General features: G+C 37.2%; 1 protein-coding gene across 1 annotated transcript in view; it reads left to right on the top strand.

Moving 5' to 3' along the window:
- Positions 1-27709, top strand: part of LOC128657790 (deleted in malignant brain tumors 1 protein-like) — a 159819-nt gene that overhangs the window by 107526 nt on the left and 24584 nt on the right. Inside the window, 9 exon segments of the mRNA XM_053712203.1 lie at positions 304-327; positions 689-712; positions 795-948; positions 10306-10511; positions 12544-12564; positions 14021-14041; positions 19104-19121; positions 22673-22708; positions 22800-22953. Coding sequence (XP_053568178.1) covers positions 304-327; positions 689-712; positions 795-948; positions 10306-10511; positions 12544-12564; positions 14021-14041; positions 19104-19121; positions 22673-22708; positions 22800-22953 — 658 coding nt within the window.

The raw sequence follows: 27709 nt of genomic DNA, 5'->3' as shown, positions 1-27709 counted from the left end.
TGACCGCTATTTCCTACATTGCGGGAAGCAGACTCACATATGCAAACCTGCCCCGCAAGGGCTCCAGAGTAGCTTTTGCTGCTTAGTACATGGAGCCCCTGGTATTTTATCCTTTTAAATATTTGGTGCCATTTTATATTATTATTATTATTATTATTATTACTACGTATTGTCACAATATGTTATAAAACAATAAGAGCATATTACTGTATGGAAATCAATTGTTTTATTTTATATTTTTGCTGAAACTCATGACTTTATGTTGAAACTCATGTTTATGCTACTTGCTTTTAATTCTTTCAGATATACCCTCTTTCTCTACACCAGGTATGCAAATTATCTATCCCATCATTTGTACAAATGCATTTTGCTTATCAGATGTTAAACACTTGTTCCTCATTAATTTCAAGATTAAATTACACATGTGTTGACAAAAGTGTTTCCTATAGGCACGAGTGTACAGAAGAGCCTTTTGTATTATGTAACAAAATCTGAGACCTGGTATTTAATCCTTTTAAATATTTGGTGCCATTTTATATTATTATTATTTTTTTATTTTTTTACTATAGTCACAATCTGGGGTAAAACAATAAGAGCACATTACTGTTTGCAAATCAATTGTTTTATTTTATATGTTTGCTGAAAGTGAGGACTAAATGTTTATGCTACTTGCTTTTCATTCTTTCAGATATACCTTCTTTCTCTACACCAGGTATGCAAATGATCTATTCTATCATTTGTACAAATGCATTTTGCTTGTCAGATTTTAAACACTTATTCCTAATTAATTTCAGGATTAAATTACACATGTGGGGGCCTGTTGCTCCAGTTTTCAGGAGAAATATCCAGTCCTTTCTTTCCAAACAATTACACAGCTAATGTACACTGTGTATGGGATATTCGTACTGCTGTAGGATATTATATTATACTTGACTTTGTGCACTTTGAGTAAGTATGTTTTCTATTGGAGGAGATCATTTTAGTCGTCTACAACTTCTTTTGTCTTTGTAAGTTAAGCTTTCACTTTTGTCCGTGAGTCCATGTGAAATGTCTAATATTTAGGACCTGATGATGAAAAACTAGCCAACATCGATAGAAATCTTGCAAAATCTTTGCTCTACTCCATAATCTTCTGTTCTTGAACTGCTATTACTGCCCTCTCCATACCTAACTATTGTTCTTTAGCTGCCTATAACTAACCACTGGCAATAATCTGTCATTATCTGCACTTACCGTACCACTGGCCATAGACTGCTATACTCGCCTGCATCTGATCAGTGTCCATACCTACCTAGATCAGCCACCATCTGATTTTGAATGGCACAGTAAAAATAATGTGAAAAAGCATCAAAGACATATTGCACACTTTTCAGTCATCCATGTTCCAAGAATTAATTAAAAGATACATATACTGGCACTTTATGTTGAAGGTGATTGACAGCTTTGACAATAAGAAAAATGGATGCATGAATACGCCAATACAATACATAAGAACTGAGATATTTTGGGTTGGATTGTGAGTGGAACTCTAACAATTACGGGCAAGCAATTTGGGGTTTATCAAGGGTGTGGTTTCACGCTCCTGGTTTTTGTTTGACTTACAAGTTGAAAGTAAACACGATTGCTTGAGCACAATAATGAATCAGTTTAGCGTATCCTCAGAGCTATGGTTAAGTGCATGGTGAAACAAAAAAGTGCCCTTTGCAGTTAAACAGATGAAAACATGTAAAAGCATATTTATGCAATATTCATATTTAATAAAGTGTTATACTGTAAATATTTCACATTCCAATGTTCTGCACAGTGGAATATGTTCTATGTATTTCTTAATAAATATTCCTATATATATATCTGTATATCTATACCTATATATAATCATATATACATATATATTTATATATATATATACTAGTGGGAAAACCTGCCCAGAGGGAAGTCTATTGTGGTGATGGAACCACCTTGCCATTTTCGGAAGGGCAGTCTATTGTGGTGACGACACCACCCTGCTTTTTCAGAATCCACCTGGATGAAGCTTACGCTGCATCCAGTTGGATTCCAAAAAAAGCTGCATCCAGGTGGATTCTTTCACCACCCTGCCATTTTTGAAATCCACCTGGATGCAGTTTATGCTGCATCCAGGTGGATTCTGAAAATAATAGGGTGGTGAAAGAATCCATCCAGGTGGATTCTTTAACCACCCCTTTTGCTCTCTATCCCCCCTCTCTCTTGCTCTCTCTCCCCCCTCTTTTGCACTCTCTCCCCCTCTCTTTTGCTCTCTCTCTCCCCCCTCTCTTTTGCTCTCTCTCTCCCCCTCTCTTTTGCTCTCTCTCTCCCCCCTCTCTTTTGCTCTCTCTCCCCCCTCTCTTTTGCTCTCTCTCTCTCCTCCCTCTCTATAGCTCTCTCTCTCTCACCCCTCTCCTTTGCTCTCTCTCTCCCCCCTCTCTTTTGCACTCTCTCTCACCTCTATTTTGCTTTCTCTTCCATCTATTTTGCTCTCTCTCTCTCCCCTCTCTTTTGCGCGCTCTCTCTCCCCTCTCTTTTGCTCTCTCTACCCCCTCTCTTTTGTTCTCTCTCTCCCCCTCTCTTTTGCTCTCTCCTCCTCTCTTTTGCTCTCTCTCCCCCTTTTATTGCTCTCCACCCTCTTTTGCTCTCTCTCCCCCTTCTCTTTTGATCTCTTCCCCCTCTCTTTTGATCTCTCTCCCCCCTCTCTTTTGCTCTCTCTCTCCCCTCTCTTTTGCTCTCCCTCTCCCCTCTCTTTTGCTCTCTCTCTCCTCTCTCTTTTGCTCTCTCCCCCTCTCTTTTGCTCTCTCTCTCTCCCCTCTCATTTGCTCTCTCTCCCCTCTCAGTCTGTGGTGTTAATACAAATAAAAAAAAAATGAACTACAGAAAAAAATAAACAAATAAAACTTAATCCCTATGAAAATAAAACATTCCCCCTCAAAATAAAAACACCCCCTAATCTAATGCTAAACTACCAATAGCCCTTAAAAGGGATTTTTGTAAGGCATTGTCCTAAGTTAAACAGCTCTTTTGCAGTTACCCAAAATTCTAAGTCCCTGCTAACAGTAAAAACCACCACCCACCAAACCCCCCAAAATAAATAAACCTAACACTAAAAAACCTAAACTATCTATTGCCCTGAAAAGGGCATTTGTATGGGCATTGCCCTTAAAAGGGCATTCAGCTCTTTTGCTGCCCATCCCTAATCTAAAAAATATATATATATATTTTTTTTTTTTTAAAAAACCTGTCTAACCCCCCAAAAATAAACCTAAATTTAAATTAAGCTAAAATTACAGAAAATGAAAAAATCTAATATTAGAGAAAAAAAAAACAAATTACCAAAGTTTAAAAAATTAAACCTAATCTCTATGAAAATAAAAAAGCCCCCCCAAAATAAAAATACACCCTAATCTAAGAATAAACTGCCAATAGCTCTTAAAAGGGCTTTTTGCAGGGCATTGCCCCAAGATAAACAGCTCTTTTAAAGATGAAAAAAGTCCCCCTAACAGTAAACCCCCCTACCCACCAAACCCCCCAAAATAAAAGAACCTAACACTAAAAAACCTAAACTACCCATTGCCCTGAAAAGGGCATTTGTTTGGACATTGCCCTTAAACGGGCATTTAGCTCTTTTACTGCCATCCCTAATCTAAATAAAACAACCCCCTCAAAAAACCCTTAAAAAACCTAAGTCTAACACCCAGGTTGGCACTCACCATTCCTAAAGTCTGGCGGAGAAGGTCTTGTTCCAGGTGGTGAAGTCTTCTTCCAAGCGGAGACCTCTTCTTTCTTCTTCCAGGAACAATCTGGCATGGAGCAGAGGGCGGAGCTGAAGAACGATGACCGCGGAGCTGAAGACCTGAGACCCTGGAACTGAAAACCAGTGACCCTGGAACTAAAGACCGGCAACCGCGGAGCCATGGACCGCGGAGGATCCTCTTCGTACGATCGCTGCCGTACACTGAATAGTGAATTCAAGGTACATGATTAAAGATGGCTTCCCTTGAATTCCTATTGGCTGATTTGATTCTTCAAATTCAAATCAGCCAATAGGATGAGAGCTACTGAAATCCTATTGGCTGTTTAAATCAGCCAATAGGATTTCAGTAGCTCTCATCCTATTGGCTGATTTGAATTTGAAGAATCAAATCAGCCAATAGGAATTCAAGGGGCGCCATCTTTAATCGTGTACCTTGAATTCACTATTCAGTGTATGGCGGAGATTGTACGAAGAGGATCCTCCACGCTCCATAGCTCAGCGGTCGCCGGTCTTCAGCTCCAGGGTCTTACGGAACAGTGAGTACCAACCTGGGGGTTAGACTTAGGTTGTTTTTTTTTTTTTTTTTGGGGGGGGGGGTTTGCTTTATTTAGATTAGGGGTAGGCAATAAAAGAGCTAAATACCCTTTTAAGGGCAATGCCCAAACAAATGGCCTTTTCAGGGCAATGGGTAGTTTAGGTTTTTTAGTGTTAGGTTCTTTTATTTTGGGGGTTTGGTGGGTGGGGGGGTATACTGTTAGGGGGGACTTAGATTTATTCTTAGATTAGGGGGTGTTTTTATTTTTGGGGGGGTTATTTTCATAGGAATTAGGTTTAATTTTGTAAACTTTGGTAATTTGTTTTTTTATTTTCTGTAAAGTTAGCTTTTTTATTTTTTGTAATCTTAGCTTTTTTTGTAACTTTAGTATTTTTTAGTTTAGTTAATTTGTGTTAATTTAGTGGGTGTTAGGTTAGGGGGCTTAGTAATTTAATTCGTTATTTTCATTGTGGGTTTTGGTGGTTTAAGGGGTTAATAGGTTAATTAGGTTTATTGCGATGTGGGGTTCTTGCGGTTTAGGGGTTAATAGGGTAGATAGGTTTATTGGGATGTGTGGGATTTGCGATTTAGGGGTTTTTAGGTTAATTATGTTTATTGCGATGTGGGGGTTTTGTGGTTTACGGGTTAATAGGGTAAACCGTTTTTTTTTTTTGCGATGTTGGGTTTTGCGGTTTAGGGGTTAATAGGGTAATTAGGTTTATTGTGATGTGGGTGGTTGATGGTTAAGGGATTGAGGGGTTAATTACTTTATTATTTTGCGATGTGTGGGTTTGCGGTGTGTATGTGTCAATACTTCATGTGGAAGTTTTTTTTTTTTTTTTGTTATACTTCGTGTGAGAGTTTGTTTTTTTTATATTGCTCTGTTTGCCTCGCTGCATCCCGGTCGATTCCATTGAGGATCTGTGGGCAACTGCCGACGGCGACGGACATTACAAACGCAATTATAGTATATATATATATATATATATATATATATAGGTATAAATATATATTTGTTCAAAAAAACACATCATATATATGTATAGAAATATGTATTTATGAATAAATAGAACATATTCTTCTATGTGAAAAACATTGGAATTTAAACAACAATTAAAATCATATTATATTTAGGAACATAAGCATAAACCGAGTGCAGCATCACATCTATCAAAGCATATAGCTATATCCATAGACTTACTAAACTATAGGTTACTACCCTTTTAACAACCTTTTTATTTGCTACACTAGTGATTTGGCTATACATCCTGTTATTCATGTGTTATTATGTTGTATGGATATTGTTTTTATCCAGTCACAAGTGTATTAAGCTTTTTTAAAAAGTGGTGGGAACATATTGATTAACCCCTTAACGACCAACGACGTATGGGGTACGTCCTGCAAAAAAATGCAGTTAATGACCAAGGACGTACCCCGTACGTCGTTGGTCTTTGAAAGCAGTGGAAGCGATCCTGATCACTTCCAACTGCTTTCATGTTATAGCAGTGATGCCTCGATATTGAGGCATCCTGCTATAACATTTTTTAGCCGTCCGATGCAGAGAGAGCCACCCTGTGGCCCTCTCTGCATCGGCCATCAATGGCCATGTTCGTTGGTGGGTGGGAGCTGATCTAGGGAGGCGGGTGGGCGGCCATTGGTGGGAAGGGGGGCGGGATCGAGTGCGCGCGCGTGCGCGGGTGCGCGCGCGTGCACGGGAGCGGGTGCGCGCGCGTGCACGGGAGCGGGTGCGCGCGCGCGGGGGGTGGGAAACCTACACTATGGAACAACAGGGGTACTTGGTGGGAGAGAGGGTGGCATCATAAAACATTTAAACGATCTGGGAGGGTGGGAGGTTGGGGGTTGAGGGGGGGCAGCTACATAATTGAGGGGGGGGGCAGCTAAATAATAAAATAAAAAAAAATTGATAAAAAAACATTTGAGTTCAAACTGGGTACTGGCAGACAGCTGCCAGTACCCAATATGGCGCATAATAAGGCAGAGAGGGGGGTTAGAGAGCTGTTTGGGGGGGATCAGGGAGGTTGGGGGCTAAGGGGGGATCCTACAGAGCAGAATTATTATTGTTTTTTTTTTTTTAAATCCCCAAAAAACTCTTATTTTAGTACTGGCAGACTTACTGCCAGTACTTAAGATGGCGGGGACAATTGTGGGGTGGGGGAGGGAAGAGAGCTGTTTGGGAGGGATCAGGGGGTGTGATGTGTCATGTGGGAGGTTGATACCTACACTAAAGCTAAAATTAACCCTACAAGCTCCCTACAAGCTCCCTAATTAACCCCTTCAATGCTGGGCATTATACACGTGTGGTGCGCAACGGCATTTAGCTGCCTTCTAATTACCAAAAAGCAAAGCCAAAGCCATATATGTCTGCTATTTCTGAACAAAGGGGATCCCAGAGAAGCTTTTACAACAATGTATGCCATAATTGCACAAGCTGTTTGTAAATAATTTCAGTGAGAAACCTAAAATTGTGAAAAATGTAACGCTTTTTTTTATTTGTTCGCATTTGGCGGTGAAATGGTGGCATGAAATATACCAAAATGGACCTAGATCAATACTTTGGGTTGTCTACTACATTATACTAAAGCTAAAATTAACCCTACAAGCTCCCTACAAGCTCCCTAATTAACCCCTTCAATGCTGGGCATAATACACGTGTGGTGCGCAGTGGCATTTAGCGGCCTTCTAAATACCAAAAAGCAATGCCAAAGCCATAAATGTCTGCTATTTCTGAACAAAGGGGATCCCAGAGAAGCATTTACAACCATTTATGCCATAATTGCACAAGTTGTTTGTAAATAATTTCAGTGAGAAACCTAAAGTTTGTGAAACAATTTGTGAAAAAGTGAACAATTTTTTTTATTTGATCGCATTTGGTAGTGAAATGGTTGCATGAAATATACTAAAATGGGCCTAGATCAATACTTTGGGATGTCTTCTAAAAAAAAATATATACATGTCAAGGGATATTCAGGTATTCCTGACAGATATCAGTGTCCCAATGTAACTAGCGCTAATTTTGAAAAAAAAGTGGTTTGGAAATAGCAAAGTGCTACTTGTATTTATTTCCCTATAACTTGCAAAAAAAACAAAGAACACGTAAACATTGGGTATTTCTAAACTCAGGACAAAATTTAGAAACTATTTAGCATGGGTGTTTTTTGGTGGTTCTAGATGTGTAACAGATTTTGGGGTTCAAAGTTAGAAAAAGTGTGTTTTTTTCCATTTTTTCCTCATATTTTATAATTTTTTTTATAGTAAATTATAAGATATGATGAAAATAATGGTATCTTTAGAAAGTCCATTTAATGGCGAGAAAAACGGTATATAATATGTGTGGGTACAGTAAATGAGTAAGCGGAAAATTACAGCTAAACACAAACACTGCAGAAATGTAAAAATAGCCTTGGTCCCAAATGGACAGAAAATGGAAAAGTGCTGTGGTCCTTAAGGGGTTAAAGAGATATTGAACTCAAAAAATTTATTTCATGATACAGATAGGGAATACAATTTTAAACAACTTTCCAATGTACTTCTATTATTTAATTTGCTTAATTTTTCAGATATTCTTTGTTGAAGAAATAGCAATGCATATGGGTGAGCCAATCACACGAGGCATCTATGTGCAACCGCCAATCAACAGCTACTGTGCCTATCTAGATATGCTTTTCAGCAAAGGATATCAAGAGAATGAAGCATATTAGATAATAGAAGTAAATTAGAAAGTTGTTTAAAATTGCATGCTCTATCTAAATCATGAAAGAAAAAAATATGGGTTTAATGTCCCTTTAATAAGTATATAAATATAGCTGAAACACAGTTTATGCTCACGTTCTTAGATGCAATATAGTTTTACTTATTTCATAAAGGTTATATTTTATTCACAGTTCTTGCCACTCTCTTTTCTGAGTTTTTTAATTTTTCTAACTTCTGCTTCAATTTACTAACTACTACCATATGCGCTCCCTCTGACCATATTTTCATCTATTTCTTTGTCAAACCATCCCAAGGCCTGTTGTTTGTCCTCTCACTTACCTTATGAGCCAATTGCTGCTCTTTGACATATCTAATCCATTGATCTAGCATTACTGACTAATTAATGTATGTAACCACTTCATAAAACTCTTAACGCCTTTTGGTGGGGCTGAGTTCCGCTCAATAAACCTACATGCAAACAAAATATAGACACAATTTTCTACCATAAGAAATTCATTTTTTTCATGACATTTGACTATCCTTACTTTTGACTTAAAGGACCAGTCAACACAGTAGATTTGCATAATCAACAAAAGCAAGATAACAAGACAATGCAATAGCACTTAGTCTGCACTTCAAATGAGTAGTAGATTTTTTTCTGACAATTTTAAAAGTTATGTCTATATCCACTCCCCCTGTACCATGAGACAGCCATCAGCCAATCACAAATGCATACACGTTTATTCTGTTAATCTTGCACATGCTCAGTAGGAGCTAGTGACTCAAAAAGTTTAAATATAAAAAGACTGTGCACATTTTGTTAATGGAAGTAAATTGGAAAGTTGTTTAAAATTGCATGCTCTATCTGAATAATGAAAGTTTACTTTTGACTTGAGTGTCCCTTTAACTATTACTTATTTCACTTGCGATATTTAAAGAGACTCTACTCTTGATTCTCCAGATTTAAAGAGCCTCTACTCCGGATTTTTTTGTTTTGTTTAAAAAGATAGACAATCCCTTTATTACTCATTCCCCAATTTTGCACTTTTGACAGACTTGCATTATAGCCAATTAGTGCTGATTCATAAATAACTCCACAGGAGTGAGCACAAGGTTATCAATATGGCACAAGTGAACTAGTCAAAAGAACAGAAAGGGCGCCTCCTAGTGTAGCCAGTGGATGTTGCAATAATACTCATAAAAGTAAAATGGTACTCACAATTTGTGAAGGCAAAGATAGTGCCTAGGTGTGCGGTCTGGGAACTTTGCAGTGTCCCAGCTGACTGTGTACAAGTACAAGGGCAGCTCCTCCTGGAAAAATCTAATTTTCTGCAGTCTAAAAAGTGTAAGAAATAAAGAGGGTGACTTCTAGTGCAGATCAATAGGTGTTAAAAATAAACCCACTGATTAATCCCAATAGGTATATACTCACAAGGTTAAAAGCACACTATAGTGCAATTGTAGTATGCTGGGTATATTGCAGTGGCCCAGCGCACATAAAACCAAGGCTGTTCTCAGCTCCAAACACTCTTGGGTGTGAAATGATGAAAAGGAGACTCCAGTAAAAAAAGATTGTTTTATAATCAAAATATTAAAAACAATTAACAGATAAAATCAATATATCTTATCAGTACAACACGCTACGCGTTTCTCAGTGCTAACCATGCTGTTTCCTCAGGCAAGTGATCTTTATTTCTTACACTTTTCACAAGTGAACTAGTGCTGTCTAGCTGTGAAAAACTCATAATGCACTGAGATAAGAGGCGACCTTCAATGACTTACAAATTAGCATATGAGCCTACCTAGGTTTAGCATTCAACAAAGAACACCAAGAGTAAAAAACAAATTTGATGATAAAAGTAAATTGGAAAGTTGTTTAAAATTGCATGTTCTATCTGAATCATGAAAATTTAATTTTGACTATATAGTATTACATAGACAAGAATAAAGTGAAATCAATCTCTCTGTCAGTCTATCATATCTATCTATCTATCTATCTATCTATCTATCTATCTATCTATCTATCTATCTATCATCTATCTATCTATCTATCTATCTATCTATCAATCATCTATCTATCTATCTATCTATCTGCAAAATAATGTTGATTTGGCAAAATAGAGCCCTTTGGAGCTGTAGGCAAGATAGCAAAAGTGCCGCCTATACACCAAATAGTTAAACCTTTGTGCATTATAGAATCCTTTCATAAACTATCACAAAATGTTATTTTTTTCAGTTTTATCCTAGTTTTATTTTATATATACATATTTATTATATATGTTTTTTCCTATTATAGTTTAGAACCTCACTCAAATTGTGCTTGGGATTGGGTGATTGTGTACGATGGTATTCCTGGATACTCTCACCAGCTAGCAAAAATCTGCCACGCCGGAACCTATACATTTTACTCCTCATCTAACATAATCGGAGTTGAATTTAGTAGTGACAGTATTATTCATCACTCTGGCTTTCGTGCTGTGTTTAATTCATATTACCAAACAGGTAAGGAAAGTGTTAGGGCTAGGAAAAAATTATAACAAAACACATGTATAATATATTAAAATAAAGTATTTCACACACGCATACCGATTATATGTAATATATGTTTGTTTGTTTTTTACTATTAAAAGTGTTTTAGTAGTGATTTAAAGTGATATGGTATATGACAAGGTATTGGATTGGGAAGGGCTGAAAAGTGTGTAAATATACACTCACTGGCAACTTTATTAGGTACACCTTGCTAGTATTGGGATGGACCCCCTTTTATCTGCAGAGCTGCCTTAATTCTTCGTGGCATAGATTCAACAAGGTGTTGGAAACATTCCTCAGAGAGTTTGGTCCATATTGACATGATAGCATCACCCAGTTGCTTCAGATTTGTCGGCTGTACATCCATGATGCAAATCTCCCGTTCCATCACAACCCAAAGGTGCTTTATTGGATTGAGATCTGGTGACTGTGGATACCATTGGAGTACAGTGAACTCATTGTCATGTTCAAGAAACCAGTTTGAGATGATTTGAGATTTGTGGCATGGTGCATTATTCTGCTGAAAGTAGCCATTAGAAGATGGGTACACTGTAGTCATTAAGGGATGGACATGGTCAGCAACAAAACTCAGGTAGGCTGTGGCATTTAAATGATGCTCAATTGGTACTAAGGGGCCCAAAGTGTGCCAAGAAAATATCCCTCACACCATTACACCACCACCACCAATCTGAACTGTTGATACAAGGCAGGATGGATCCATGCTTTCATGTTGTTTACGCAAAGTTCTGACCGTTCCATCTGAATGTCGCAGCTGAAATCGAGACTCATCAGACCAAGCAACATTTTTCCAATCTTCTATTGTCCAATTTTGGTGAGCCTGTGCAAATTGTAGCCTCAGTTTCCTGTTCTTAGCTGACATGACTGGCCGGTGTGGTCTTCTGCTGCTGTAGCCCATCTGCTTCAAGGTTCAACGTGTTGTGTGTACAGAGATGGTATTCTGCATTCTTGCTTGTAACAAGTGATTATTTGAGATACTGTTGCCTTTCTTTCATATCGAACAAGTCTGCCCATTCCCCTCTGACATCAACAAGGCATTTTCCTCCACAACACTGCCGCTCACTGGATATTTTCTCTTTTTCAGACCACTCTCTGTAAACCTTAGAGACTGTTGTGTGTGAAAATCCCAGTAGATCAGCAGTTTTTTAAATACTCAGACCTGCCCGTTCAAAGTCACTTAATTTCCTATCTTCTCCATTCTGATGCTCGATTTGAACTTCAGCAAGTCATCTTCAGCACGTCTAGATGCCTAAATGCATTGAGTTGCTGCCATGTGATTGGCTGATTAGCAATTTGTAATAAATATACCGAATATCACAAAGAAAAAAATGTGAAATAAATGTGATAACGAAAATCATAAAAGGAAAACCAAATAAAGTTCTGAATCAAGGATATGTCTGTGTCCTCTGGATGAGTTTTTCAGCTTGTTAGCATTCCTCAGTGAGATCCCATAAAAAAGGAAACAGAAAATTGCAACATAGTGTGAATCTGTAATGGCACTTTGAGGAAGTAGTTGTTTTGTAACAAATGACTACTCACATTTGTTGGAGCTTTCGACTAAGCTCAAGGATCTGCGCACTCCCACTTTATACTGATGGGAAAACAGTACACTAGGCAAAACTTGGATACAAATTTATTTTAAAATATATAAAAGCGTCACATAAGCCTTGATAACACCACAATGTAAGGGTACAAAAGCAGATATGCTGTAACAAATGCTTCAAATCGCCAAACTTGCAAAGAGGTAAATGGATCAGCAGGAGTGTGACCGCCAAAACCAAAACCTCTTTAGTAGCAAGACAATAGCGCTAAGCCCCCAGGTGTCCTGGCTAGTGTAGAGACGCGATAAAACTCAATATAGAACAGTTCAGTTCCGACGTACGTTTCGCTGGTATGCTTTGTCAAGGACATCTTTTAGTATTGGAATGTAGCATAACATGCTATTATTGTTCACCATAAACTAACACTTTTTATTTTCTTTCTGCAGTTAGTTCTCCAACACCTCCAGGTAATACTCATTATTTAATTTTATATCATTTTAAAAGTAATTAAGTTCACATATTTTAATCTATAGTGCAGTCCTGGGGCTGCAGATGCACCTCTGGGACATTAAAATAAGATGCATAGGAAGCAGGAACAGTTTCCATCTTTGTATCTTTTACAAATCCAAGTTGCAGCTATATTGGTTGAGTGAAGCTATGAGAAAATACTGCTGAGCATGACTATTTTCCATGCATGTGCAAATGTAGGCAACATTAACACTTTGGGGCATATGTATCAATGTGCAAGCAGACATTATATGATGTAGAGTATCATGTCCGCTGCACATCAATAAATGCCGACAGCATACACGTTCAGCATTTATCATTGCATCAGCAGTTCTTGTGAACTGCTGGTGAAATGCTGCCCCCCTGCAGATTTGAAGCCAATCGTCCGCTAGCAGGGGGTGTTAATCAACCCAATTGTATTCGATCTGGTTGATTTCTGTCTACGGCCTCAGAGCAGGCGGACAAGTTATGGTGCAGCGGTCTTTAGACCGCTGCTTCATAACTTCTGTTTTTGGCGAGCCTGAAGGCTCACCGGAAACAAGGGGCATCAATAACCATACGGAGCTTGATTAATCGCCCCCTTTCTATCTAAGCAATTACTATTTTTTCCTAAAGAATAAAACATACTAGAGAATAAAATCTATCTGCATGACAAGTTTCATAAAGATTGGTGAAGTATTTTTTCCCATAGGTTAAGCTAATAATCTTCTTGTCTCTTAACATTAAAAAAAGTAACTGTTTCAGGACTTAATAACTCTAAATAACTCTAAAAATAATGAATCTAATTTAATGGATGATTCCAAAATATATTTTGTTTAAAAAAGTAATCTGTTTACCCAATCTAAAGTTGCAAGCGCCTGATAATCAGGGTTCATTGTTAGCTATACTACCATGCAACTATAATAGAGTGATTTAAATTAAAAAAAATATCTATTTTTGGGACCATGGTCTCCATGCCAGCTATAAATTGCAACCTTCCACCCCAATAAACTTCTATTATTTACATGAAAGGACAGCAAGTAAACATGTTAAATATTTATTTGCACTATAAACAATTTAAAGTGAAGCTCTCAGGAAGTGTATGTTTGTGTACAACTGAGTCGCGGGACTCTACTGATTATTGGTTTGTAAAGATGATTCCCACAGCAAAAATTGGGTTTCATAACCCTTTAATCCTGCATTATTAGGTTAATCAAGCATGGTACTCAAATCTACAAATCCCTATACAGAAACATGAGTGAATTTTAGAGAATATTTCTGGCACAGCTGGATCACTTATCAAATGAAGAGATGGTAGCTATTCCTAGACAATTTTGGCCCCAAAATAGAGTTGCTAGTATCTTTTAGTATTGGAATGTAGCATAACATGCTGTTATTGTTCACCATAAACTAACACTTTTTATTTTCTTTCTGCAGTTAATTCTACAGTACCTCCAGGTAATACTCATTATTTAATTTTATATCATTTTAAAAGTAATTAAGTTCACATATTTTAATCTATAGTGCAGTCCTGGGGCTGCAGATGCACCTCTGGGACATTAAAATAAGATGCATAGGAAGCAGGAACAGTTTCCATCTTTGTATCTTTTACAAATCCAAGTTGCAGCTATATTGGTTAAGGGAAGTTATGAGAAAATACTGTTGAGCATGACTATTTTCCATGCATGTGCAAAAGTAGGCTACATTAACACTTTGGGGCATATGTATCAATGTGCAAGCAGACATTATATGATGTAGAGTATCATGTCCGCTGCACATCAATAAATGCCGACAGCATACACGGTCAGCATTTATCATTGCATCAGCAGTTCTTGTGAACTGCTGGTGCAATGCCGCCCCCTGCAGATTTGAAGCCAGTTGTCCGCTAGCAGGGGGTGTCAATCAACCCGATTGTATTCAATCGGGTTGATTTCTGTCCACGGCCTCAGAGCAGGCGGACAAGTTAAGGAGCAGCGGTCTTTAGACCGCTGCTTCATAACTTCTGTTTTTGGCGAGCCTGAAGACTCACCGGAAACAAGGGGCATCAAGCTCCATACGGGGCTTGATAAATCGCCCCCTTTATATCTAAGCAATTACTATTTTTCCCTAAAGAATAAAACATATTAGAGAATAAAATCTATCTGCATGACAAATTTCATAAAGATTGGTGAAGTATTTTTTCCCATAGGTTAAGCTAATAATCTTGTTGTCTCTTAACATTAAAAAAAGTCACTGTTTCAGGACTTAATAACTCTAAATAACTCTAAAAATAATCAATCTAATTTAATGGATGATTCCAAAATATAATTTTTTTTAAAAAGTAATCTGTTTACCCAATCTAAAGTTGCAAGCGCCTGATAATCAGGGTTCATTGTTAGCTATACTACCATGCAACTATAATAGAGTGATTTAAATTAAAAAAAATATCTATTTTTGGGACCATGGTCTCCATGCCAGCTATAAATTGCAACCTTCCACCCCAATAAACTTCTATTATTTACATGAAAGGACAGCAAGTAAACATGTTAAATATTTATTTGCACTATAAACAATTTAAAGTGAAGCTCTCAGGAAGTGTATGTTTGAGTACAACTGAGTCGCAGGACTCTACTGATTATTGGTTTGTAAAGATGATTCCCACAGCAAAAATTGGGTTTCATAACCCTTTAATCCTGCATTATTACGTTATCAAGCATGGTACTCAAATCTACAAATCCCTGTACAGAAACATGTGTGAATTTCAGAGAATATTTCTGGCACAGCTGGATCACTTATCAAATGAAGAGATGGTAGCTATTCCTAGACAATTTTGGCCCCAAAATAAAGTAGAGTTGTTGGTGTCTTTTAGTATTGGAATGTAGCATAACATGGTGTTATTGTTCACCATAAACTAACACATTTTATTTTCTTTCTGCAGTTAATTCTACAGTACCTCCAGGTAATACTCATTATTTAATTTTATATCATTTTAAAAGTAATTAAGTTCACATATTTTAATCTATAGTGCAGTCCTGGGGCTGCAGATGCAACTCTAGGACATTAAAATAAGATGCATAGGAAGCAGGAACAGTTTCCATCTTTGTATCTTTTACAAATCCAAGTTGCAGCTATATTGGTTGAGTGAAACTATGAGAAAATACTGCTGAGCATGACTATTTTCCATGCATGTGCAAATGTAGGCAACATTAACACTTTGGGGCATATGTATCAATGTGTGAGCGGACATTATATGATGTAGAGTATCATGTCCGCTGCACATCAATAAATGCCAACAGCATACACGTTCGGCATTTATCATTGCATCAGCAGTTCTTGTGAACTGCTGGTGAAATGCTGCCCCCCTGCAGATTTGAAGCCAATTGTCCGCTAGCAGGGGGTGTCAATCAACCCGATTGTATTCGATATCTTTAGACCGCTTCTTCATAACTTCTGTTTTTGGCGAGCCTGAAGGCTCACCGGAAACAAGGGGCATCAAGCTCCCTATACGGAACTTGATAAATCGTCCCCTTTATATCTAAGCAATTACTATTTTTCCCTAAAGAATAAAACATACTAGATAATAAAATCTATCTGCATGACAAGTTTCATAAAGATTGGTGAAGTATTTTTTTCCATAGGTTAAGCTAATAATCTTCTTGTCTCTTAACATTAAAAAAGTTAACTGACTCTAAATAACTCTAAAAATAATCAATCTAATTGAATGGATTATTCCAAAATATAATTTAAAAAAAAAAAAGTAATCTGTTTACCCAATCTAAAGTTGCAAGCACCTGGGGCGCGATCCGATATACGGCGCAGGTTTCGGCGCAAGTGTGGAAACCTGCACCTCCCTTACTTTCAGCTCGCCCAGCGAGCTATCACATATACAGCGCCGGCAGTTGCTAGAGTGCCGTAAGTCTGACAAACTAGCGATGTCCAGAGATCTGCGTAAGTACAAATTTCTGGAGTTGCCAGTGACTTACGGCACTTTAGAAACTGCCGCCGCCTACAAAAACTGACTAAATTATAAAATCTCCCGTAACTGTCTAACACGCCTCCCAAACATAGCCCGACATGTATACCCCTCTATCCGCAATCCCCCCTCTCACTCCTAACAATAAATATATTAACCCCTAAACCGCCACTCCCGGACCCCGCCGCCACCTATATTAACTGTATTACCCCCTAATGTGAGCCCCCTACACCGCCGCCACCTCTATTATATATCTAACCCCCTAATGTGAGCCCTCTACACCGCCGCCACCTATATTATATATCTAACCCCCTAATGTGAGCCCTCTACACTGCCGCCACCTCTATTATATATCTAACCCCCTAATGTGAGCCCTCTACACCGCCGCCACCTCTATTATATATCTAACCCCCTAATGTGAGCCCTCTACACCACCGCCACCTATATTATATATCTAACCCCCTAATGTGAGCCCTCTACACCGCCGCCACCTATATTATATATCTAACCCCCTAATGTGAGCCCTCTACACCGCCGCTACCTATATTATATATCTAACCCCCTAATGTGAGCTCTCTACACCGCCGCCACCTATATTATATATCTAACCCCCTAATGTGAGCCCTCTACACCGCCGCCACCTATATTATATATCTAGCCCCCTAATGTGAGCCCCCTACACTGCCGCCACCTCTATTAAAATTATTAACCCCTAATGTAATCCCCCTACACCGCCGCCACCTCTATTAAAATTATTAACCCCTAATGTAATCCCCCTACACCACCGCCACCTCTATTAAAATTATTAACCCCTAATGTAATCCCCCTACATCGCCGCCACCTCTATTAAAATTATTAACCACTAAACCTAAGTCTAACCCTAACACCCCCTAACTTAATTATTTTTAAAATAAATCTAAATAATAATAATATTAACTAAATTATTCCTATTTAAATCTAAATACTTGCCTATATCTAACCCCCTAATGTGAGCCCTCTACACCGCCGCCACCTATATTATATATCTAGCCCCCTAATGTGAGCCCCCTACACCGCCGCCACCTCTATTAAAATTATTAACCCCTAATGTAATCCCCCTACACCGCCGCCACCTCTATTAAAATTATTAACCACTAAACCTAAGTCAAACCCTAACACCCCCTAACTAAATTATTTTTAAAATAAATCTAAATAATAATAATATTAACTAAATTATTCCTATTTAAATCTAAATACTTGCCTATAAAATAAACCCCAAGATAGCTACAATATAACTAATAATTACATTGTAGCTATTTTAGGGTTTATATTAATTTTACAGGCAAGTTTGTATTTATTTTAACTAGGTACAATAGCTATTAAATAGTTATTAACTATTTAATAGCTACATAGTTAAAATAATTACCAAATTACCTGTAAAATAAATCCTAACCTAAGTTACAAATACACCTACACTATCAATAAATTAATTAAACTACTATTATCTAAACTAAAATATAATTAAATACACTAAACTAAATTACAAAAAAACAAACACTAAATTACAAAAAATAAAAAAAATATTACAAGAATTTTAAGATAATTACACCTAATCTAAGCCCCCTAATAAAATAACAAAGACGCTCAAAATAAAAAATTGTCCCTACCCTAAACTAAATTACAAAAAGTAATCAGCTCTATTACCAGCCCTTAAAAGGGCCTTTTATGGGCCATTGCCCCAAAGTAATCAGCTCTTTTACCTGTGAAAAAAAAGAACAACCCCCCCATTACAACCCACCACCCACACACCCCTACTCTAAAACCCACCCTATCCCCCCTTAAAAAAAACCTAAGTCTAACCCCCAAGTGGTCCTTACCTGTCCTGAAGACTGGCGGAGAAGGTCCTGTTCCAGGCGGAGAAGTCTTCTTCCAGGCGGCGACCTCTTCTTCCAGGAACCAGCTGGCGCGGAGCGGAGAAGTTGAAGACTGATGACCGCGGAGCTGAAGACCGTCCTCTCTGGGACTGAAGACCGGCGATGCAGGAATTGAAGATCGGTGACGCTGGAACTGAAGACCGGAGCCATGGAGCGTGGAGGATCCTCTTCATACGATCGCCGCCGTACACTGAATAGGAATTCAAGGTACGCGATTAAAAATGGCGTCCCTTGAATTCCTATTGGCTGATTTGAGCCTTCAAATTCAAATCAGCCAATCGGATGAGAGCTACTTTAATTCTATTGGCTGATTTGAATAGCCAATAGAATAAGAGCTACTGTAATTCTATTGGCTGATTAGAATAGCCAATAGAATTACAGTATAACAAGTCAGAATTGGCTTCTCCATTAGAAAACAATTGTATCAAACAAGAACAATTTAGAAAGTTTTCAAACTTGGATGATTTGTTAGTTTATTGCAAGACTAGCAGTAAGTAGTGTAGTTGCAAGGTGCTTTATGTATATTAAAGTCAATTTCTTACAATATTATCTCATGTTTTACATTTTAATTTGTTATTTATTTTTCTAAAATTTTCAATCTATAAACTTTGTAATGGTTATCCATATGTTAACAATTATATTTTTCTTTCTACAGTTAATCTTGGAACTACAGGTAATAATCATTATGATTTTTTTCCCCTTTGAATGATGAATTATCAGCCAGCGATAGTTAAACATTTTTAGAAACAATCATGTTTTTCTTACTACTTTTCCATGTCTAGACAGAGTAATTGAATAGACTTTATGGCATTGTATTACAACTTTCTTTTGAAAAACAGAGTTTGATATTTATAAACTTGAATTCTGCAGATGGCAGTGTCTTTATGGTTCACCATGACTTATAAGGCCAAACTTCTGATAACAACTCCAAAGAATGTAACAATCTTCATTAAAACTGTGTTAAAGAAACAATACAAATTCCTACTTGAAGCAAAAGCAACATTTACATTACTATCTCATATGGGTCTCAAGTCTTTAAAGCATATAAACTATGTGATCACTTAAGGAAGGAAGGTGCCATTCCAATTCACTTTCCAGCATTCTAGTTATTATGAATCTCCTCCATGTAAAGCAGGACATTCTATTATGCTATTTGTCTCAACCCCCTATTATGCTTTTAAACATAATTATTATTTTTTCATATGTCTAAGAGCTTGAGGAATAACACCATTAGTTTTGTAGCTGTATGTTGTACCCCAGTCACCTCCCACCCAACCAATCACAAGCAACTTACAAATTCAGATGTGAGTATTCGGACACTTAAAGGGACATACTACTCATATGCTAAATCACTTGAAACTGATGCAGTATAACTGTTAAAAGCTAATAGGAAAATATCACCTGAGCATCTCTATGTAAAAAAGGAAGATATTTTACCTCACAATCTCCTCAGCTCAGCAGAGTAAGTTCCATGTAAAAAGTTATACTCAGCTGCTCCCAGCTGCAGGTAAAAATAAAAAAAAGGAAGAAATGAACAGCAGCCAATCAGCATCAGCAGTGCTGAGGTCATGAACTCTTACTGTGATCTCATGAGATTTGACTTAACTCTCATGAGATTTCATAGTAAGCTTCCTTTACCTGATTGGTGAAATAATATGAGAGTTCACGAGGCTCATCCCCTAAGCTGTCCAAGGACAGACACACTAAAATGCTGCTTAGAAATCCTTTACAATGGGATGTGGCTACTGAGGAACTTTTGAGGTAAAATATCTTTCTTTTTTACATAGAGATGTTCAGGAGATATTTTCTAGTCAGCTTTTTACAGCTATGCTGTATCACTTTCAAGTGTTTAAACATTTGGGTATTATAGCCCTTTAATGTACAACAACATCAGTGATAGAGCTGTCTTCATCAAACAAACCTTTTCTTCATCTTGATCCAACCTCACCATCCACCTGCCACCCTATTTCCCTACTGTCCTTTGCCTCAGAACTTCTGGGAAGGCTAGTTTATATGTTTGTCACATTTTCTCACATTAAACTTTAATTAAATGGCACTTTGCGGGTCTACCCCCTTTTAAGAAAATATCGACAGGTAGAGGCCAGAAAAGCAGTGTCTCATTGTCTGTCAATGCTTTAAATACCGAGACCTAAGTGAGCCCATGGGGCCGATTTATGATGGCCAGAATTGAGCCATCTTGCCCTGTTTCCACACAAGCCTTCATGCTCACCAGAAACAGCAGTTAAGAAGCAGCAGTCTAAAGACCTCCTTAACTGTATCTGCCGCCTCTGAGCGGCTAACAGCAATCAACCTGATCCTATACGATCAGGGTGATTGACACTCTCTGCTAGCGGCCGCAAATCTGCAGGGGGCGGCATTGCACAAGCAGTTCACCAGAACTGCTTGTGCAATGCTGAATGCGGACAGAGTGTGCTGTCTGCATTCCGCCATGTCTGGCGGACATGATATGCTACAGCGTATCATGTCCACCAGGCAATAATAAATCGGCCCCCATCTCTGAACTGAGAGACTATTTTTTGCAATCGATGGAAAGATTTAAGTTACATTAAGGATACAGGAAAACTGTTAGATAAATTAGCTTCTATCAAGTTGAGGAGTAAATTTAGATGAGTTTCTATTGACATTGAGTCACCTCTGTACCTAATCATGTAGATAATAAAAGAGGGCATTTTTTGCAATATACTTGAATAAACACACATGCTTTATATATCCCATGCACCAGCATTCAACACTGGACCACATTAGTGGCTCAGAAAGCTATCACTGACTCTCATAGCAAATGTAGTGCATAAATGCTGATGCATGGGGTATGTAAGTCATATTTGTATCCTTCTTAAAAGAGTCATAACTTTTACTAGAAAGATGTTTGCTAATAAATGTTTATTGATTATTCACAATTAAAATGCACTCATGTACATTTCAGTATGAACATTAAGTCCATTCAAAGCTTTTTAATTTTCTTCATCCCTAAAAAAAATATGAAGGTGTTTTCTCCCTGAAGTTATAAGGCATAGCTGAGGGTTAACATATGCCAACCTGGTCATGGGTATTAACTTTTGTGTGTGGGCATTTCATAAAAACACAAAGGACATTAGAGTTATACATTTCATCTCTGATCACACAGAAGTATATACACAAATAGCCTAATTTATTAATAAACAGTGAGCATTATAAAAAAAACTATATATTGCTATGATTTCACCAAATTAACAACAAATACACGTCACCCCAAGAGCATGTATGCAAGGTAGATAAAAAAAACACTACACTACATTTCATCAGTTTCCACTTATGTTTTAATGCAAGTTCTCAGTGGCCTCAATACACCATGTGTATATGTATAAATAAAAACGGGAACAAGAACTGAATCACTGCACTTCAAATGGCAAATTCAAATGTGGTTTATAGATGTTGTTCCTTGTTCATTTTAGGAAACACTTTTATGTCTTTTGGGAAACTTTTACTAAAATTGGCAAAATGAGATGATGGTATAATCATGGAACAAGTCTTAAATTGTGGTAATTTCACAAGTATGCTTTAATGTTGACTGTGTATCAAAAAGCACCAGTAGTAGTCCTCAAAAGATGTGAGAAGGGGGAAGTATGAGTAATCCAGATCAAATCATTTAACATAAATCCTTGAGGCAAGGAAGTGTGTTCCAATTTCTTCCAAGATGTCCTCAAGCAGCAATCTTTGAAAGCCTAGTGACTTTATGATACATCATCAAGTTCAGAGCATCATTTTTATACTTTCACATATCCTGTTTATACTGCTGGTATATTATTCATTTGGCGACAGAGTAGGGGACAGGATAATAGTTAGGCTTAACTGCAGTTTGAGGTGTTAATCACCTGCCGTTGGGTTAATAGCTGTAGAGTTCAGCAGCAGTCAGGGTTACTGGACTATATACAACAAGCATACTTACAACTCCTTACATTGCTGGGCATAGCAACCAGATGCAGAGATATGCTACATTTTGATGACCTGTACAAAGTGCTGTTTCTAAAAATGTAAGAGAATGTTGTGATCCAGTGCTACCAACTGAGCCATCACACATTTTTTTTTTATAGATTATGGCCTAATGAAATTTCTTTATATTTTTCTAGTTATTATTAAATATATTTAGTGTTAAATTGATTGCAATTAGGCAGACCATGTAATTCAATGTGCTTTATATTGACTTACCTATACACTTTATTCTAGGTTTCCTCCCGAATGTGTCAAACTGGGTAACAATCAGTGAGTACATGTTCATTTGTATTATTTGTTAAATATGCCTCATTTCAAAAAGAATTGAGTTAACCCCTTTTTTTTGTTTACACCATTTCAGCTCCCAACTACACATGTGGTGGTGTTCTTACAAACCCCAATGATGTTTTCTATAGCCCTAATTTCCCAAGTCCTTACCCTAATAATGCCTACTGTGTCTGGGAAATACGAGTCAGCCCTGGTCATCACGTGGAGCTTCAGTTCCCACATTTAGAGTAAGTTCTTAAGCAAAATGTAAATAAATAATTTCCACTTTATAACTTGCATGATTCTCCACATGTCTTCTGCAACTGAAAGCAAACCATCTCACTATTATTTCCAAAAATATCAATCAACTGCTCCAAGAAGAAGGGACATTCAAAAAAAAGAATCCAACTGATTGCAAAATAATGCTTAGAAAATAAAATGAAAGGGCATTTTCATCAGAAGAGAAAGTTTTCGAAGCAGATTTAGTTATTGTATACTTTTTTAAGTGATATTACAAACTGTCTTTAAAAGTGCATGTTTTTAGTTGTTTGATCAACAGCATTTTTCTTTCTTCACCATGTGTTGAGTTGATGGGGCCGAATTATCAATGTGCGGACAGGCATAATCCGCTGTAGCGATCATGTCCGCCGCACATCGATAAATGCCGACAGCATATGTTAAAAAGACTAATACATAAATGACATGCTCTAATCCGTTAGATAATTCCATTTTGGTATTAATGATCCTAGCCAACTATGGGGTTTATTAGAACCTATCATTTGATAATTATCAGCATGTTAACAGTTGCAGATGAGCCCATTTCAATACTGAGCTGATCACAGACATTTTAATTGTTTATCATCAGCATTTGTTTCATAATCATTTTGTGGAGAATAGCCCTATACTTAAAATGTCCTTGTCCTTTTTTAATGGTCACAATCCAGATTCTCGAATACTTAAAAAGCAGTAAACTTAGATTTAAACTCTCATGATTCAGATAGAGCATGCAATTTAAAAAAAAAAAAAAAACTTTTAATTTGACTTCTATGACCTAATTTGTTTAGTTTTCTTGGTATCTTTTGTTTAAAAAGTATACCTAGGTAGGCTATGGAGTAGCAATGCACTACTGCAAACTAGCTACTGATTGGTGACTGCACATATATGCCTCATGTCATTGGCTCACCTGATGTGTTCAGCTAGGTCATTAGATACATTTTTCAAAAGGATTGTAGTTGATTCCTTTGTGTTAATTCGAGAAGTAACCACAGAAGCGTTTTAGGATTGTGAATATTGGGGGAAAAATTTTGCAAGCTGTGCAATTAATTTAACCAAGGGCTGAGGTATAATTTTGGTAAAAATAAAAACATAATTAAGGTTATGATTGCTTGTTTTAAAGGACCATTAAACTTGAAATTTCATAACGCATAAAATATTTCATTATTGCAAGTGCAACATTATTGCAATATACAGTACATTCATTATTTATTTTGGTATTTTTTGCTGTAAAATACATCTAAAATGTGTGCTTGTTTTACTTTCTCCCAGGGAGGTTTGGGATACTACTTTTAGGTAATTTATGTAAGCTTTTGTTTACTTCCCCCTCCCCCTAAGATTGTCAGCTGTCACATATTTGTAAAGGGTGGGTTATCAGTATTGCATCAATAATCATGATAGGAGAACCATTCTTTGCAATAGTAACTAGGTTGTAGGCCTCCCCGAACTGTCTCAACTGCACATGTGCAAACAGAGTACATTTAAATATTAATGTTGCTGCATTTAATATTTGAATGGTACATTAAAGGGACAGTCTACTTGAAAATTGTTAATAAAGATAATCCCTTTATTACTCAGTCTCTAGTTTTACATAACCAACATTGTTATATTAATATACTTTTTATCTCTATGATTACTTTGCATTACGCCCCTTATCTCAGGGCTTTTTACAATATTGCATTATTGCCAATTAGTGCTGGTTCTTGCATTATCATTATCATTCTCCACAGGCGTTCAATTTTATCTATATGGCCCACATGAACTAGCAATGTATAGCTGCTGTGCAAGATTTAAAAAGCGCTTAGATAAAGGGCAGCCTGCTGGGGCTTAGGCACAGGCAAACTTAGAGGTTATAAAGTATATTAATATAACAATGTTAGTTATGCAAAGCTGGAGAATGGGTAGTTAAGATGTTATCTATTTTAAACAATAAAACATATCAAATAGACTTCCCTTTCTGAATATATGTTTAGACTTAATAGCCAGGAGTCTACTAAGTTTTTAAATTTAAAGGGACAGTCTATACCAGAATTTTTATTGTTTAAAAAAATAGATAATCCCTTTAATACCCATTCCCTAGTTTTGCATAGCCAACACAGTTATAATAATACAATGTTTACCTCTGTGATTTCCTTGTATCTAAGCCTCGTCTAGACTGTCCCTTTAAGTAAGATTTTAAACTCTAGCATTATTCAAACAGCAAATAGTTTAATACGCTTCTAAAAACATGAGACCATAATGTACAGCGTGAACAGGGTCGCCACTAGAAATTTTGGGGCCCCTGACTTATCCATTGATCAGGCCCCCCCCCCCCCCTCCTTTGACATGTGCAATTTTCGACCAAGTGACTAAAACGTATATGTACTTTATTCTTAAGTGTCTATTTAAACTTGGAAATGTTGTAAAGGGATGTAACATACACACACATAGACACACTCATACACTGAAACACACACACACAAAAACACATAAGGATTCACATATAGACACTCTAGCAGACATGCAAAGAAACACCCAAACAGACACTCAGCACTTTATTACATTGACCTGACAAGTAATGAGGTAAACTACAGTTTTGTAAAAAAAAGGAGATTTATAAAACAAAATATGGAGTTCTGATTATCTTTTTGTAAAGGAAGATGCCAACTAAATGATGGCAACAGCATGCAGTGGCTGAAAGGAAGGGCCCTAAACTGCCTAAACAATAATTTAAAGGTTAAATGGTGAATATAGTGTACAAATGTTCCCATCTGTCAGCTGTACTTATGGATTTTGAAAATGCTGTACTTTTTATGGTCTTGGTGGAACCATAAGCTGTGGTACTCATACCATTAGATCTGGTTAAATGCCGGATTTAGGCTTGTTAGTATGTATTTCAAAATTAAGTCAGCTGTAAACTGAACAGTTTTAAGTTAACCTGTCTCATTTCAAACACTGAGCAATCTTACTCTGAGAGTATAACATTTTATGCAGATGAAAAATCTTAGATAAAATGCCTCCTTGCATCTGGAAAGTCCTTGCATAAAGGGGCAGTAAACTGGAATGCAATATATATATATATATAAGGAGGAGTCAGAGACAGGAGGCTTCAAGGCTTGTTAAAGGTTTATTTCAGCAAAGTTGCCAGGTACAGGACAAGTAACCCAAGGATCACCTGACACGCTTCATCAGATATCTATTTATAGATATAGCAGCAAAGAGGAGGTCACTCACAGGGTCTTGCAAAAAGATAAAGTATTTATTTTGACGTTTTGGGTGTTACCCCTTTCTCAAAAAACAGCACAGTGTGAAACAGTATACTCACCCCCCTTAAATACCCCTGCACAGCAAACAATCAGTGTGGTAAACACCCTGGCACCTGGAAGTAAAACCATGTCACATGACACAAGGTCAAGCCCCGTTGGCATAGCAACCAGACACTCAGTAGTGTAAACCAAGTGAAAGTTAAAAACATAGTGAAAGTTAAAAACATAGGCAAAACAGATTGTTAGGAGCAATATATAAATACAAACATGGGTTTAAACAAAAATGTTAACAACCAAACAAGCAGTAGTATATTATCATGCAGATAGCGTTAATCACCAGGGTGACCGTAATTCCACAGCATAAATACACATAGACATATACAGCCTCAACCATATCATATCTTAAAGTACAGGTAATGAACTACTGGACAATTTGCGGAGCCCAGGTATAGAACTACCGATAGCGGTCTTCTTAAGTTCCCCCTGTTATTTCATGCAGGTAGAAGTAGCGAGGCATAGAGGCAAAACACACAAGCCAGGTTGAACCTGCAGTGATAGTCGTTATCACACACTCCATGCCACGGCACATAACCAATGCAGATACCCAAGGGAAGGTATCAGACAACTTAGCAAAGCAAAAAATAGGACAACTTAAACAAAGAACACTTCAAAGAACATAGTACACTTCAAAAAACATAACTTAAGAAAATACCCAAGAGAACGTAAACACATAGTTAGAAGCAGTCCCTTATATGGTGTACCTTACTTGATTACATAATGTCCGATAGAACCAAAGGCAGGAACAGTCTTGAAAATAGAGAGGTGGTTCATTACAGAGTCTTGTCCTTATAAACAGCAGTGCCAGTCAAGGTGGACATTGAGTCCCCGGGGGGTCATTGTCCCAAGATTGAAAATCCATCTTGACTCTCTTTGTAAGATAATTTTAGCCCTGTCACCCTCCCCTACTTAGTGGGGGGATGTGGTCGATAATGATGTATTTAAGGTTGGCTACCTTGTGTCCTGCTTCCACGAAATGCATAAAGGGGCAGTAAACTGGAATGCAATATATATATATATATATATATATATATATATATAGTATTCCAAAAAAGGAGGAGTCAGAGACAGGAGGCTTCAAGGCTTGGTAAAGGTTTATTTCAGCCAAGTTGCCAGGTACAGGATAAGTAACCCAAGGATCACCTGACGCGCTTCATCAGATATCTATTTATATATATATATATATATATATATATATATATATATATATATATATATATATATAAAAATTAAAAAATGCATATCTGCAAAAAGGGCACCTACCATTTGTGTATTGAGGAGGAAACATTTCTGCATGGTTTTAAATATAGAATTTCTACAGCATTGTCAAATAATCATAAATACACTGCTGCTAAAAAAAATGTGGCCCCACCATACAACTACTACCACACTGAAGTTACAATCCGAAATTACACAAAGAAATAAAAAA

This window comes from Bombina bombina, chromosome 4 (assembly GCF_027579735.1).
Source record: "Bombina bombina isolate aBomBom1 chromosome 4, aBomBom1.pri, whole genome shotgun sequence".
Lineage (NCBI taxonomy): Eukaryota > Metazoa > Chordata > Amphibia > Anura > Bombinatoridae > Bombina > Bombina bombina.
The sequence above is the reverse complement of the archived record's forward strand: the minus strand, read 5'-3'. Positions and strand labels throughout refer to the sequence as shown.